Consider the following 17,056-nt stretch of genomic DNA (forward strand, 5'->3'; position numbering starts at 1 on the left):
TATGAAGTAAATAACCCTACCAAAGGCAGTTTCTTCAGTCTCTTTCTCTTAGTACCCCATATAAACCCTGTTCCTAACCCCACTCTTTGGGTACTCCTAGCACTCCAGGTTACATGGATTGGTAGAGACAGTATCTGAACCCAGATTATAAAACCAGGGCTCTCTCGATATTGACCAGAGAAGAACTTCTGATTCTATTGTTAGATCTTAGTTATTTCATATGCTCCACTGGAGGTAAAACCCTTCTACCAAAGTCTAGTCCTAGTGTTCTATCATGGTCTGGGACAGACACTGGAATTTCAAACCATTGTATTGTTGTTGAGTTGTTTTTCAGTCATGCCCAACTCTTCATGATCCTTCAAAACTCAGCTTTACTGTGGCAAATAGGGTTAAGTGACCTGCTCAGGTCACTCTAACTAGTAGGTCAGCTCGTAAGCGTCTGAGGTCAAATTTGAACTCAGGAAGGTGAGTCTTCTTGACTACATGCCCAGCACTCTATCCATTGCACCACACATAGCAGAACGCTAACTCTGACTTGTTAAGAAGAAAGACATGGGCCCAGCAACAGACTATATATAGGTCTACTGTTGTTGAAGGAGCAGGAGAGATGAAGAAAAGGTTCTATCACATTGGCTACAGTGGCAAGAATTTTTCAACCACAGGAAATCTTGAAGATTTTCTATCAAGTTTCAGGAGGGTGGAGATCTGCCCTGATTTCAAGAACTAACCACACCAAGGGAATCATGGATCTCAGAAGCACAGAAAGATTGTTGTTGTTGTTGCAAAGCTTTAGGTTTCTTATTCCTAATTTTTAAATAGGCTATTTTATATTTCTCTCTAAAATGTAAAATCCAAACCAAAAACCTCACTAAGTTAAGGTGCATTTTATTAGTAAGTCCCTTGATTGATTTTGTTGAGCTCTTGATAAAAATGCTCCTGTTCCAAGAGGAGCTGTTGATGTTGGAGAAACATTTTATACATAGTATTTTCAATTTTGACAAAATAATGTAAGACAGGTTGAAATACTATCCTATCAGCTTCCCAATTGAATAAAAACAAAAATCAAGACAATTTGAGGGCAAGAAATAAAAGTTTATAACGTGTAGCAAACAGCAAGATGACAGAAAAAAATGTAGACACATACATTGGTAAAGCTAGTGAAATGAACCAATAAATTTTAAGCTACATAACATAATTATTGAGGCAGCTAGGTAGCAGTGGATAGAGCAACAGCTCTGAAGTCAGGAGGACCTGAGTTCCTATCTGGGCTCAGACACTTACTAGCTATGTGACCCTGGGAAAGTCACTTAACCCTGTCAGTTTCTCATCTGTGAAATGAGCTAAAGAAGGAAATGGCAAACTACTATAGTATCTTGCCAAGAAAACCCCAAAGGGGGTCAAGAGTCAGACATGACTGAAACAAATCAACAACAATAACAACAACAAAACATCATTCTCAATATAAAATTGTGCATGGACCATTTTCCTCTAAGATTATGTCAAAGAGAAATAAGAATGATGAAAAGTGGCTAAATACATCAAGAAAGAAAGACAAAACTAATAATGCTGAAGAAAGAGCCTAGATTGCAAAATGGATTAACTATAAGAGATAAGAGCACTCCTTCACAAACATAGCTTCAAGAAAAGGGCAAAAATCTGTTTGTTTAACCTTAACTGTCAAAAAGGCTGGACAACAAACTAAATCACCTCTTGGGGTTACTTTAAGTTCTTTAACGCTGGCCTGGAAAAATATATATAGTTTACTGCCTCAGAAATTAAATTAAATATGAAGATATTTAATCTAGTAAACATGCATTTTGTAGGGAATATTTCTGCATTAACAGAATACTGAACTTCATGATTTAGACATTTTTTTTTGTTTCTTACATTACAAAATCAAAATAAGCATCAATTTTCTCAAAGTACTAAATAAATTACCATTAAAAATGTCATGTTTTTATATCAATGTAACACTGTGTATATTAAACAATGAAGAAAACCGTGTTAATCCAAGAAATTTATCTTTAATTTAATATTCAAAATAGTCATTTGGAATGGTTCAACTAAAACATGACCTGACACTTACCCCATCTGGCAGTGCCCTCCAACAAACAGCACTAACAAATTCATTTGTGTCATCTTCTTTCCGGTCCTTGTCTAAGACACTTTTGACTGTATCGAATTTAAAAGTCAGCAACGTCTTTGAAAGGCCCTTGTAGTATAAGTAGAGGGAATTATTTTCACTCCCTAAAAATAAAAGGACAAATTATTTTTAGAAAGGAAGAACTCTTGATAAATAGTCATTACCTACATAAACTCTGACTAGAAAGTATATGAAAAGGAGTAACATAACAGGTCTGGGAGGGCAGGAAGAAGCTAGTCTGTGAAGGGCTTTAAATGCTAACTAGGAGTGTACATTTCATTTCAAAGGCAATAATGAGCTACTAGAAGAGATTTCTGAGCATAGGAATGACATGGTCTGACCTATGTTTTAGGTATATTACTTTAGAAGCTCTGTGCAGTACAAGCTGGAGAGGAGAAAGACTTAAGGCAAAGAAGACCAATTAGGAAGCCTGCTACAATAGTCCAGGCAAGATGGGATGCGAGCCTGAAATAGAACAGTAGCAATATGAGAGGAAAAAAAGAAGCTGAATGCAGGAGATGCTGTGGAGACAATTGATACTTAGCGATTTTGGCTATAGGGAATGGGAGAGGGAAAATGAAATCACTTCAAGAGATTATTCAAATCCATTCTTCTCATTTTACTTAAAATTGGTTCTGAAAGAGTCATTCAGATTAGAATATAGAAATGTAGAAATGGAAGAAAACCTAGCAGAAGCAGAAGAGAAACAAAAGGAAACAATGTTAAGATGAATGTTACAGAAAGTAAACAAACATACCTCCACAATATCATGAGGAAATAACTTAATGATCATGTCTTCCAGAAAAAAAACCAAAATATGATACATACAGATAAACCGTTATGGCAGGTAATATTAAAATTATAATAACCAGAACTTTTTTCCCCCAGAATTTTTTAAAGTAGCCATAAGAACCTTCAACTATGAAGGAACAACTAATGCAAACACCTAGAACCAATCTGTAGTGACAAGTTCAAATACTCTGTGGCTATAAAAAACTAGGAAAAAAAGAATGAAAGAAGAATGAAAAGGCAAGGGAGCAAGTTTTAACTCATAATAATATCCTGAAAAACTACACCCAATCAGCAATTTTAAAAGTTGGACCTTTAACAAGAATGACATTTCTATAAAAATAACAGCAAAAACAAAACAAAACGACAACAAAAACTGCAAAACATCATAACAAGGTTTGAGAGCAGAATATTAGTCCTAGAAACATCAACAACAATAGAAACACATGAAAAATAATTAAGTATCATTATCAAAGAAAAACTAAGCAATGAAATCAATTGTTTTTTTCCTTAAAAAAAAGATTAGAGTGAGGAATAAAAGGAAAAAAGGGATCATCAAAGGACAAAAAAGATCTTAGGGTTAAAGTCTTAAGAGAAATTTAAAGAATAAGGAGAGGTAGAGCAGAATAAATACTCCATGCATTAAGTCCCCTGAACGTGAGTAAATAAATCAACATCTTTTCTGGGAGAATGGGGAGGGTGTGTGTGTGTGTGTGTTTATAGCTGTTAGAAGGGGGAATCTTTCAAGGAAAGAGAAAAGGGGAAAGTGCTCATGAAGAATATTAATCCACCATAGCTTCATGCTACTAATGGGGGGGGGGGATTGGGGAGGCGCACTTCTACTTGTAGAAGGGAGGCTGAGACTACAAGTTCCATAGCTGTTTGGAAAGATTCCATTGCTAGGCAGAAGAAACATTTATGTTAAGTATAGTTTACTGTAATTTGTTTTGCTGCATATGATGCTGACAGTTTCTTTGAAGCATAGCCTCTTGTAACCTCATAAATTTGGCAAAAATGCACCAGTTTCTTTTAATTTCTGAAAAAAGTGTTGACACCCACCACTCTTACTCCAAAGATAAAAGCAGCTTCTATCAAAGTCATTTTCAGGGTACTCATTATTATTCTAGCTGAGAAGACTTCTCATCCTAAGAAAACCAACACTTCCCATTATCATTAATTGTATATCATTTCAAGGTTAATTATGAGAACCAGTCCATTAGAGGGTCCCCCCATTCAGAGGTACCTACATCTAAGACTGCTGAGTCTTGAATATTTCCTGAGGCTGATGGTAAATGGTGAGTGTGTAAAAGGCTTAGTTTTGTGTGCCCTGGGCAATTAGCTCTCCAAAAAGGCTGTCCTCCCAGTACAGATGAGCCAGATGACCAATTAGCACTCTTTTAATCTTTAAGAACACTTGAAGAGTGGACAATGTCAGAAGTAAAGCTTTTTTACTATATTAGTATGACCAATCTTGCATCAAATTGCAATGCTGCCTAAAACTCAGTCTAAAACTCTCACATGGATTCCAGTGCCTGTATCAGCATGGAGGAAGCCAGCACACAACTACAAAAGTCTAAACCCAGGAAGAGTAGGCATTTCATCTGACTCTAAAGGGACTAGCAGCAGCATTCCTACTCTTACAGCTCAATGTCCATTTGAGTTAGTGATGTAATTCATCACAGTAACAATTCATATCCTTCAATAAAACACACCAGAAAATATTTGATTTTTACATTGAATTTTAAATTTACATTTTAAGTGGTCTGAAAAGTTTTATCATTTAACCATTTATAGAACACTGACTTGTCAAATGTTGGGGAATGGAAAGGAAAGGCTTCTTCACCTCTCTATTTCTTGGAATTACCTACATAAACCTAAAACAGAAGGTTAGATTTTTAAAAGACAGGGAGGCATTCGAATGGGTTTTCCTGAAAAGAATTTACTGGTTGTTGCTGTTGTTCAGTTATTGCAGTTGTGTTCAACTCTTTGTGACCCCACTGGGGGTTTTCTTGACAAAGATACTGGAGTGATTTGCCATTTCCTTCTCCAGTTCATTTTACAGATGAAGAAACTGAGGCAAGTAGGAATTGTAAGAGTTGGACACAACTGAAACTGAACCAACTGAACAACAAAAGGGAAAACTTTCTGTAGATGGTGGGATTGTAGTTGGGACTAAAGAGAAGCCAAGGGGGCCAATAGTAGATGAGAGAGCATTCTAGGCATGGGGGACTGACTGCCAGAGGGAATGCCTGGAGCTGAGAGATGGAGTGTTCTGCTCAAGGAACAGCCAGAATGAACATAAGGCTGCGGAAGGATACTATAAAAACACTAGAAGGAATGAGGCTGGAAAGGGAAATAAGGACAAGGCACAAGTTTCTTTTGTTTGTTTGTTTGGCTTTGTTTTTGTGAGCGGAACTGAGAGAAAAAGAAGGATCAAAGAAAGAATAAAATGGATTACGATAATCAACAAAAAATGTTTCCATTTTCTCTGCAAAGTAGAATGACCTGTATATTAGAAATAATATGACAAAAGATGACTAACAGAGAATGAATATCTAAGATCAGTAAGGAGAGAGTAAAGTGAGAGAAGATCTGACCCAGATGAATTATATCCTCAGACCCTGAGAGATCCGAGATGTGAATGCTGAGCCACTGTCAGTGATCATCTGAAAAATCATAGAAAATCAGAGAGAATCACAAGACTAGAGAAGGGCAAACATAAGCAAGAGAAGAGAATCTGTAAATTCTGCCAGAGTTTGATGTCAATTCTTGGGAAAATTCTAGACTGAATCATTAGGGACATAGTCATCAAACATCTAGAAAGGGAAACGATAATGGTAAAGAGTAAGCACAATCTGATCAAGAAAAAGTCATGCTGACCTAACTTCCTTCCTTCCCTTTTTTTTTTTTTACAGGGTTACTAAACTTAGTAGATGTTGGAAATGCTGTAGATATGGTTCACCTGGATTTTTACAAAATTCTCAGTGAAATATTTAACATTATTTTTGTAGAAAAGGTACAGAGATGTGAAAATTAGAAAATAACTTAACCATACAGATTCAGCACTAGTTGAATGGATGTCCTTAAAGATTACTAGTAAATGGTTAAATGTCAACATGGCAAGAGCTTTACAGTGGAGTACCCCATGGATCTATGATGCTTAACATATGTACTGATGATAGATAAAGACATAGATGGTCTATTCTAATTTGCACAAAATTCTGAGGGACAGCTAACACAGTGAGTGATAGAGTTAAGCTCCAAAAGGATGATGACAAGCTGGAGCATTAGAATGACTCTAATGAGATGAAATTAAAAAGGTATAAGCACAAAGTCTTGTATTTGGTTACAAATTCAAGCTCACAAGTATAAAATAGGGAAGGGTGGGTGTCAATTTTTCTGAAAAAGAACTACCAGCTTTGTAAACTGTAAGCTCAATGAATCAGTAGTATAATGTGGTGACCAAAAAAAGTTAATGTGATTAATGAGGTACATCATGAAATATATTCCAGATATGAGATAATGATCCCATTATACTTCTGCCCTTGTTAGATATCATTTGGAATATGTATTTAGCTCTGGAAGCCAGAGTTGTAGAAGGACATTGATATATTGGACAGCATCTAAAGGAGAGCAACCATGATGGTAAAGAGCTTTGAGACCATTATATATGATTTCTTAAAGGGACTGGGCATGAAGAGCCTGGAGAAAAGAAGACGTGGGGAGAGATAAGATCACTGTCTTGTTTAAAAACCTGTCAAGTGAAGGAAAGATTAGATTTGTCCTGTTTGTGCCCATAGAGAGAATCATAAACAACAGGTGAAAGTTGCAAAGAGGGAAATTTAGAATTGACATTAAAAAAAATACTAACAAAACTAATCAAAAGTGGAATGGCAGGCATCCAGAGCAGGTGGGTTCCTCTCTGGAGGTCTTGAAGCAGAGGCTGTTTGGTTACTCTCTTTGGGTATGTTGCAGGGGATCTCTTTTCTGTATGAATTAGGGTAGATAGTTGATCAGATCCCTTTCATCTTTCAAATTCTGTAACTACATCCAGCTCTAGCAGAGGGCATGATTAAGTGTCTGAGGGCATCAGGACCCAGAATAGTAAGGGGGGAGACAAAGAACTAGAAACGGGATAAACTGCCCTTAGGTAAGGAAAGTTGTCATAGTCAGGCAAAAGGTAGTATGGGAACTCCTGAATCTAAACACAGAGTGACTCCCCATCACATGAGATTACTTTCTTCATGAATTTCTAAGAGTGAAACATATTGACTGGGGAATGGCTAAACAAAATGTGGTACATCATTGGAATGGATAGCAATGTACTATAAGAAACAATGAATATAAATAATTTAGAAAATAGAGAATCACGGAAAGATTTACATGAATTGATGCAGATTCAAATAAGCAAACAATAAACAATATACATAGTAACTACAACAATGTAAATGAATAATAAAATGAGACAGTAAAATGTACAATTGTAATAGCCAAGACTAGATCCAAAGAAAAGCTGAGAAAATGTACCTTCTGCTTTTTGTAAAGGTAGAGGACTACAGGTGTATAATATTGCATATATTGTCACATGTAGGCAGTAGTTAATTTTGCTGACGTGCTTTTTGTCTATTTTTTAAAAATTCTATTACAAGAAACAGCCTAATGGGTAGGAAGAAGAGTAAAAATATTGGAAATGAAAATGATGTGGGAAAAAAAGCCATCAATAAAAGTGGGGAAAAAATTAAAAAGAAAAAAAGACAGGAGAATAATGTATTTTGGAAAATTTCTGTTAAAGTAGTTTTTTTAAAGTTTATCCTTAAAAAGGTGCTTTAGTTACCTGGAATGTGCCCTTTGGTGGATCATCTCATTCAGAGAAAATAATCATATTTAGATTTCTAATATAGATATATATAAAACAACTCAGTAAGGTAAGTTAATAATTTCTCAGAATTTTTCTATTTAATAGAGGAGCAGTTAGACTATATATGATGGTAATACACATATAACAACGAATATATTCACAAGATGTACTTAAGAATATTCCTAAAGATAATTATAAAGAATTATATTAGGTGGGGTAGGAAAATACCAAAGAAATAAAATCTGGTCCATTATGCTACCTCCTGAACATATATACTTATATGACTGTGTATGTGTGCATGTAATGTGTGCATATATGTATGCATGCATGCATATAGCTATATATGTATTGTGGAGATTAGAGACAGATAACCGAGATAGATATAAAGGATAAAAATAGACGACAGACAAACAGACAGAAGATAGTATCATTAGCAGCCAATTTGTAAGACAGAAACAGATGTTGAACAGTACCAAGGAAAAGGTTATCACAGGATCATAGATTTACATTAAAAAGGAAACACAAGCATGGTCTAGTTTAACCTCCTCATTTTAAAGATGATAAAACCTGAAACCAAAGGCAAAGTGAGCTCTACAAGTAACATATGAGTCAAGACTCAAGCCCAGGAACGTTTATTCCAAATCTGTTCCTCATTCTATTTCACCACAATGCTTTCACATTAACTTACCACAGGCTATGTAGTCTCCATTGGAAGCCAATCCAACAAAATTCTTTTCATTGATATGGCCCTTGAAGGAACGCAAACAGTGTGGTTTCCCTACATTCCACAACTTCAGTTGACTATCAGTTGACCTGAGGTTAAGCACAAGAGTTAAAATATATTTAAGATTTCCTAGCACAAACAACTAAATTGATCTGCCAGCTTCACTGCAACAAAGGTTTTGCTTTATTTTGGTGATCCCTTTGTCTTATTTAAAGTTTATTTTCACATTACTTTAAAACCCTATTGGGGCAGCTAGGTGGCGCAGTGGATAAAGCATCGGCCTTGGATTCAGGAGTGCCTGGGTTCGGATCCGGCCTCAGACACTTACTAGCTGTGTGACCCTGGGCAAGTCACTTGACCCCCATTGCCCCGCCAAAAAAAAAAAAAAAAAAAACCCTATTGAATGGTATGTTTATCTTGAATATAGGCCTTTATTCCTTTAGAGGATCCTAACAACAAAAAAAGAAAATGCAAATAGTCAACATGGTTGTCTTTCATTTTTTCCCCTTTTTTATTGTAAAGTCAATACTATGACAGATTTATTTTTTATGTTTGTTAGGATCATAGATCTAGAGGTAGATGGAAACTTAAAATATTTGGTCTCATCCTTTCATTTTTATAAGTGCAAACCAAGGCCCAGCCAGGTTCTATGTATCTGCCCAAGATCACAGACAAAAAAAAATGACAGAACCATCACTTGACTATCTTCCAAGAGCAGCTTTTCCTTCTTCCACATAAACTTGGAATTTTATGTATTCATATGCTTGTGGAGGTTAAAATCTAACAAAATATGATAAATTAATATAATCTTTAAAGTCACAGAAAGAAAATTAGAAAAACACATATAAAAATGAATTGTTGGGGCAGCTAGGTGGCACAGTGGATAGAGCATCAGCCCTGGATTCAGGAGGACCTGCATTCAAATCTGGCCTCAGACACTTGACACTTACTAGCTGTATGACCCTGGGCAAGTCACTTAACCCTCAATGCCATGCCAAAAAAAAAATATATATATATATATAGACATACTCACATTTTTTAAAAAAAGTAATAAACCTAATTTCTTCATTCCAATTAAATCCTAACAATTAAAATATTCTATCAAAATGTAATTTCTGAAATTAGCTTTAAAAAGTATAAAAACCATTTTCTTTCAAGGTAAAGATTTAAAAAAAAAAACAAAAACACTTTGCTTCTCCACCGCCTAGGATACTGTGAATTAATAAATGTGTTGAATTGAAAAAAAGAAATGCAAAAAACCCATCAAGTTGCTATTTTAAGTTAAGATAGTTAAAATGAAAGAGGGTCAAGTGTTTTAGGCAAGTTATTTTTATATACATAGAAAGCTGATCACTTTCTGCACAATCCTATCTCCTCATCGCCTGTCATAAGACTAAATAACTAGAGACAATGCCTCAAAAAACTATGAAATAATTATTCATCATTGGCAACCAAAACAAGATAATTTTGAGAACTGCTGTCTTTTTAAAAATTAAATTATTTTTTGTTAACAAAAATGTTTTCTCTTTTTCCTACCCCCTTCCCTCGAAGGACAAAAGAAAACATAAAACAAAACTGTTATGCTAAATAAGCAGAATGAAGCAAAATATATTCCTGCACTGGACATGTAAGTCTCTCACCTCTGTTAGGAGGTAGGTAGCATTCTTCATCATGAATCCTCATGAATCACGTTCATCATTGTATGGATCAGAGGTTTTTGTATTTACAATGTTGTAATTATTGTACAAATTTGTTCTCTGGACACTGCTCTCTTAACTGCATTAATTCTGGCAAGTATTCCTTAGTTTTCTCTGAAATTCTCCCCTTCATTATTTCTAACAGCACAATAATATATAATAATTTGTTCAGTCATTCACCAATTGATGGGCACTCCCTCAAATTTCAGTACTGTGATACCTTCATTTCCTTAATCTCTTGAGTATATAAGTTTAGTACTAGTATTGCTAGGTAAAAGAGGAACTTTGGGGGCATAATTCCAAACTATTTTCCAGAATGGACAAATTGACAACTTCACCAAGAATGCATTGATATGACTGTTTTGCAACAGCCCCTTCAACATCTGTCATTTTCCTTTTTTGTAAGTTCTGCCAATCATATGGGTGTGAGGTGGAACCTCAGAGTTGCTTTATTTCTCTAATTATCAGTGATCTAAATTTTTTTTTCATATTATTGTTAGCTTGGATTTCTTCCTGGAAAAAACTATCTATTCATGTTCTTTGACAATTTATCAATTAGGGTATGGCTCTAAATCTTATAAATTTTAATTTATTTTTACATATATTGCAAATGAAACTGATTAGAGTAGTTTGATAGAAATACTTTTCCAAGTTACCTGTTTTCTTTTACATTTTACACTGATTTGTGACTTTCTTTGCTTCCCACCTGTTTACAAAGGGGATACTGAACGAAAAGTTTGCTCAACACTAGTACAGAGATGCTGATGCAAAGGATTTCTGCTCTGTCTCTTTCCTTCACCCAGATCCCAGTTGGAGGTTTTTACCTTTTCTTTCCTTATTTGTGATCCACCCTTCCGGATGTTTGTTGCACTTATTAATACCTACCTGAATCTACCCTCTTACCCCATCCCCTAAAACATTCCACTATGTTCCTCTGTTAGGTGTAATATTTAACTTTACCCAACATTGTTGTGTTTTCTATCCCACTTTTACCAATCCATTTGATTTTTTTTTCAGTTTTGATTTATTTTAATATTTTTTGTTTTCTCCTATAGACATTAAACTTCATTTGGTCCATTCTAATGTTCAAGGAATATTTTGTTTGGGAACATTTCTGCACCTCTTGGGCTAAACTGTTAATTCTCCTTCCAGGTATTTCCTCTATCACTAATGCTTTCCCCATTCTTTACTCTAGTAGTTTTCAAATTTTTGCTTAATTTGTTCCAGGAGTTCAAGTTAAGCTTTTAAAATTTTGTTTGCTTTTTTTTTTTTTTTGGATGCTTCACTTGTAGATGTTTCAGAATCATTCTCTTTTTCTGATTTTATGACATGGATGTCCCTCCATGAGAGCTCTTTAGGGTGGGATTCTTCTTTTGCTTAGTCATTCTTCCTGTCTTACTTCCTAAATTGGGAGTTTGTGGTTAGGGCTAGGATAACAGATCTTGACCTTGCTTGGTCTTGTTTGTATTATCTTTTGCTGTGATTTTTTTCCCCTGGGCACTGAGTGCTGTGCTGTTGAAGGCTCTCAGGAGTGGCTCAGGTTGTGGACCTGCAAAGTTTCATTGTGCCCAATGCTGCCTGATTAAGGATGAAGTCTGATCTTTGTTCTTCTGGTATGAGCTCCTAACCTATATATGAGTGTTGCAATACAACTGAGTATTGGTCCCTGGTTAGAGTTCCAGTAGATAGCTGCTAGCCATAAACCAGTTAAAGGTAGCTGATAGTTTCTAATGGTTCAGAGACAGAACAGGAAGTTACCTTGGTTATTCAACATTAGGCTTTAGATCATGTTGGGAGTTGAAAGTGAGACCCTAATTACAGTTAGAGTTATAATTGTTCTGACTTCTGTTCTTGCTCATTGTCTAGCACACTAGCTTAGGTTCACCACTAGGTGTAGGTCCTCTTTTCAGGCTTCCCTTGGTCTAATACCTAGCTCTGGAATTGGAGCCGTAGAGCTTCAAGCTGGTTCCTATTCCTGCTCCTTATATAGCTTCTGGTGCATTCATGCTGTATCTGAAACTTTTTCTTGGCACAGAGGGATAAGAGAAGACTGCTGAGGAGAGCTTTAGGCAATATCCATGGCTGGAAGATTTAGCAAAGGAGACTAAAAAGGAGTAGTCACAAACAGTAAAAATGGACGAAAGCAGTTTCACAAAAACCTAGAGACACGGGTGTCCAGAAGAAAAATGTGGTCAACAGTGCCCAAGATTTAGAGAGGTAGATGGACAAGAGGAAGGTTTTTCCTGAAGTGTCACAAGCAAAAACACAGACAAGAGCTTTTAAAGAAACATTAATATAACCTTAGGTTTTGTTAATAGAAATAGTGTCCAAAAAAGGAACATAGGAGATTCCCTTGCATAATATACTGCTCAGACTTCTCTAGTATCAGTTTTATATTTCATATTTTAGAAAGTACACTGAGAAATCACAGTATGTCCAAAAGAAGAGAGCCAAGATGATGAGTAACTAGAAACCATACAAAAACAGATTAGCTGAATGAAATGGGTTAACTGGTTGACCAAACCCTTGAATTCTTTATTGTCTAGCAACAACTCACATGCTTCCAAACCCAATCTAGGCTTACTCCCACTGTCCACCTTCTCCACTGCTGTTTACTGATAAATTCTACTGCTGAAAGCCACGCAATTATGCTAACAAAAGGTCTGTTAAAAATCTATGCTATCTCTAATCTCAATTTGGCCATCACTGCTACATGTCTATTCTCTTCCTCATTGCTGACTGATAACCATCTCCCTGCCCATGGAAGCTATTTCAAAACTTCTCTTGGTCTCCTTTTTAGGCTCATCATTCATATCCTGTCCTTCTATATGTATTTGTTCTCATCTCTCTGCACTATCCCATATGAACTACAACAGAACCAATGGACTCAACAAACATCTCTGTACTGATTGCTCTCAAATCTACATCTAGTCCTCATCTCTCTCCTGGGCTCCAGTCCTGCACACCCACTTCCCTGCTAAATTCCTTTTCCAATTTGATATTAAACTTAATATGTTCAAAACAACTTGCTAAAGTCATCCAAACACCTCTTTAACTTTGCTATTTCTCTCAAGCACCACAATTTTTGTGATCATTCACATTTGCAACCTAGGAAGCATCATTAACTTCATTCTCATTCTCATTCTCATTCATTCCTAACATCTAATTAGTAGCTGTATCCTACTGATGCTATCTTATGTTGTCTTCCAACTAACCTTTTAACTCTAGCCACACTCAAACTACCGTATGTCAGACCATTATCCTCTCAAACATGGACTACTTCAACAGCCTAACTGGTTTCCCTATATCTTTTCTCTTCCCACTCCAATCCATCCTTCACAAAGCTGCAAAAAGTAATATTTCTAAAACAGGTCCAACCATATCAGTTCACTGATCAAGAAGTTTCACAAAAGCTTTGGTGACTCCTCATTCCCTTTCAGATAAGTACAAACTTCTTTAGCATTCAAAACTTTTCACAATCTTGCTCAAGCCTACTTTTCCAGTCTGACTAAATGTTACTCTCTAACATGTACTTCATGCTCTGTCTACTCTGGGTTACTTGCTATTCCCTCATACTCAACATTCTGTCTTCTGCTTCTGTGACTTTACACAAGCTGTTACCTATGCCTGAAATGCTCTTCTAGCTCACTTGGGCCTCTTGGAATACCTAGAGCCCTTCAAGGGTCAACTCAAATGCTACTTTCTTTCAAGACAAATCCATGGTTCCCTCAGTTGTTAGTGGCTCCTTCCAATTACTAAATATATAGATTTAGATTTAGATAGAGATAGAGATATACCATATTTACTTATTTCTGAACAGGTCCTCTCTGGTAGAATGTAAAGCCCTTGAAGATATGAACTTGGTTTTGTCTCCTCAGCATCTACTACACTGCTTGGTACATAAGAGGTGATCAGTAAATGCTCATTGACTGACTGACTAAAAAGTATGACATAATAGGTGCTTAATAAATTCTTGTTGATTGATCAGGAAATCATGACATATAATTTCAAGTATCTGAATGTCTATCAAATGAAAAAAGGGATTTATTCTACATAGGACCAGAGAAGATAATTAGGACTAGTAGGAAGAAATTACAAAAATTACAAAAAAGTAGAATGCAACTTAATTAAGGAAACATTTCTTGATAATTATACCTCTTTGAAAATAGAAAAAAAGTGTCTTATAACATAGTGAATTTTTCATCATTAGAAGTACCCATGATTAAGTTGCCTTTTGTTACAGTTTTTAGAGACTGGGTTCATGCTTCATTTAGTGGTGTGAGGCAAATAACCTGCAATATCTTTTCCAGGACTGAGATTCTATATTGTTAGGTATGCTGAAGTTGGCAAATAAAGAGGATAAACTAAAGCCATACTCCATTTAAAAAAAATAAATGCAAACTTATTGAGGAAAAGAACTATCAGTTTTACTACTTTATACCTTAGTAGGTACTGGCATTTTTCATAACCAAACAATCTACACTATAAATACTTAAGGGGCAGCTGGGTGGTGCAGTGGATAGAGCACCGGCCCTGGATTCAAGAGGACCTGAGTTCAAATCTGGCCTCAGACACTTAACACTTACTAGCTGTGTGACCCTGGGGAAGTCACTTAACCCCAAATGCCTCACCAAAAAAAAAAAAGAGAGATTTAGCTATCCTTCTGAGTTACTCTAATCCCTACTTTTCAACTCCTGGCCATAATCCACAAAACAATTATCACCATGCTAAGATTCGAGGAAAATCAGAAATATGGATGGTTGCTAATAAGCTGTATTTCTGGAAAACATTCTAGATAGTAGCCCATCATAAACTGATGTGAAAACAAGTGTTTGATGCTGTATTAATTTGTTGTAATACAGTGCCACTGGGAAAACTATTGAAGGAACAGGTAAAGAAAAGGAGATGGAAAATAATGTTTTTTTAGGTACCATTAAATGTGGACAGACATTTAACAAAGTAGCAAAAAAGCAGGTGCTATCCATATCCGATTCAACAAGACATGGATTATTAAATTCCTACATGAATTTTTTTAATTTACTTGGCATCTTGGCTCCTCTCGACAATAAAATATAGTGAGTCATCATTTTTCACTAGGTTTCTATATATATTAAATCAAGTACCAAAGGAATAGTAACATATAGAATTATCCTATCATGTTTTTATTTTCTTGGTAATTTTCACCTTTGGAATATACAAAAATCTAATAAAGTGAAAAGAAACTCTAACAATATTTTAGTTATCATAGCATGGGTCTAATGATAGTACTTCTTCACTCATATTTTCAGTGCCTCCTAATTGCCTCTAGGATGAAATACAACTACTCTCTTCAGCATTCACACCCTAGCTCAAATAAATCTTTCCAGACTGATTTCATGTTACTTTTCATTGTACAGTCTATATTACAACCAAACTGGTCTACTTTGCTGTGCAAGAAAACACACGTGCATATGTGATATTCTGCCTGCTACCTCTGTGTCTCTGTATAGGCTTATTCCACTTTGTGAAACCCCTGTCTCAATTTATGGCTTGGTTCTAAAATGACCTATTACATGAGGTGCTTACTAGTTCCCACTACTGCTAGCAACTTCTCTCCCAAACTATGTTGTCTTACTTTGCATCTGTCTGTATTATTGTTTTCTATGTAGAATACCCATCCATCTCCATGACAATGTAGGCAATTTAAGGTCAAGAATGTTTTTATACCATCTTTGTATCCTTTGTGCCTAGTCCATATAAGGTACTGAATAAATGCTTAAGATCCTTTTCAAGTCTGGCCTCTGACACATTTTGGTTGTATGACCTTGGCCAAGTCATATAACTTCTCAGTACCCCAGGAAATCTCTCCAGTGTAAGAAATTACAAAGCAGCTGATGATCTGCTTTACTAGAGGGAGTTTCCTCACATGAAATTTATTACTGAGATCATCTTTCTTGCCTCCTTCCCTGCCCACCAAAATGGATTCAAGCCTTTTATAGAGACACAAGGTTTTATTCGAAGTGTCCAAAGCACTTTGCATATGTTTTCTCGTTTAATCTTCACAATCAGCTCTTGGAGGTAGGTTGTTATTGTTACTTTTATTTTAGAGAGGCATGAAACAGTGAGGTAGCACAGTGGCTACAGCACCAGGACTGGGGTCAGGAAGACCTGAGTTCAAATCCAGCCTCATATACTTACTAGTTGGGTAACCCAGGGCAAGTTACTTAACACCTGCCTGCCTCAGTTTCCTCAACTGTAAAACGGGGATAAGAGTACTTACCTCCCAGAGTTGTTGTGAGGATAAAATAAGATAAAATTTGTAAAAGTATTTATTACAGTGCTTGGCACATAGTAGGTGCTATTAAAATGCTAACTTCTCCTTATTATTATTAGAAGAACCTGAGGCTGAAAGCACTTAAGTGACTTGCCCAGAGTCACATACCTAATATCTGAAGCAAGATTTGTGCTCTGGTTTTCCTGCCTTTCTATCCACTGTGCCACGCAGCTGTCATAAAAGGTGGGACCATATCTTGAAAATGTGTATCCATACACACAAAAATACATAGCTACATATATTAGCTATCTGTTGAAAGAGTTTCATAGTGCAGACTGAAGAATACTTGTTTTGCTTTTTGGGGGGGCTTTTTATTGATTTGGGGGGACATTGGGGGGCAACATGGCTAATATGAAAATATGTCTTACATTACTTCACACGTTTAACTGTTATCATATAGCTCACTTTGCTGATGTGTGGGAGAGAGGTGCGAGGGAGGGAGAGAATTTGGAACTCAAAATTTTAAAAAGAATGAATATTAAATTTTTTTTAAAAGGGGGACAGCTGGATAGGGGCCAGAGCACTGACCTTG

At 36.0% G+C, this 17,056-nt stretch overlaps 1 protein-coding gene across 5 annotated transcripts in view; it reads right to left on the bottom strand.

Moving 5' to 3' along the window:
• Positions 1–17,056, bottom strand: part of COP1 (COP1 E3 ubiquitin ligase) — a 240,336-nt gene that overhangs the window by 45,825 nt on the left and 177,455 nt on the right. For all 5 annotated transcript variants that reach the window (XM_044004926.1, XM_044004924.1, XM_044004923.1 and 2 more), the window contains 2 exons: positions 8,479–8,603; positions 2,087–2,247 (listed from right to left, as the gene is read on the bottom strand). In XM_044004926.1, the coding sequence (XP_043860861.1) occupies positions 2,087–2,247; positions 8,479–8,603 (286 nt within the window). The remainder of the gene's footprint in view (positions 1–2,086; positions 2,248–8,478; positions 8,604–17,056) is intronic.

The sequence above is a fragment of the Dromiciops gliroides genome, chromosome 4, assembly GCF_019393635.1.
Source record: "Dromiciops gliroides isolate mDroGli1 chromosome 4, mDroGli1.pri, whole genome shotgun sequence".
Classification (NCBI taxonomy): domain Eukaryota; kingdom Metazoa; phylum Chordata; class Mammalia; order Microbiotheria; family Microbiotheriidae; genus Dromiciops; species Dromiciops gliroides.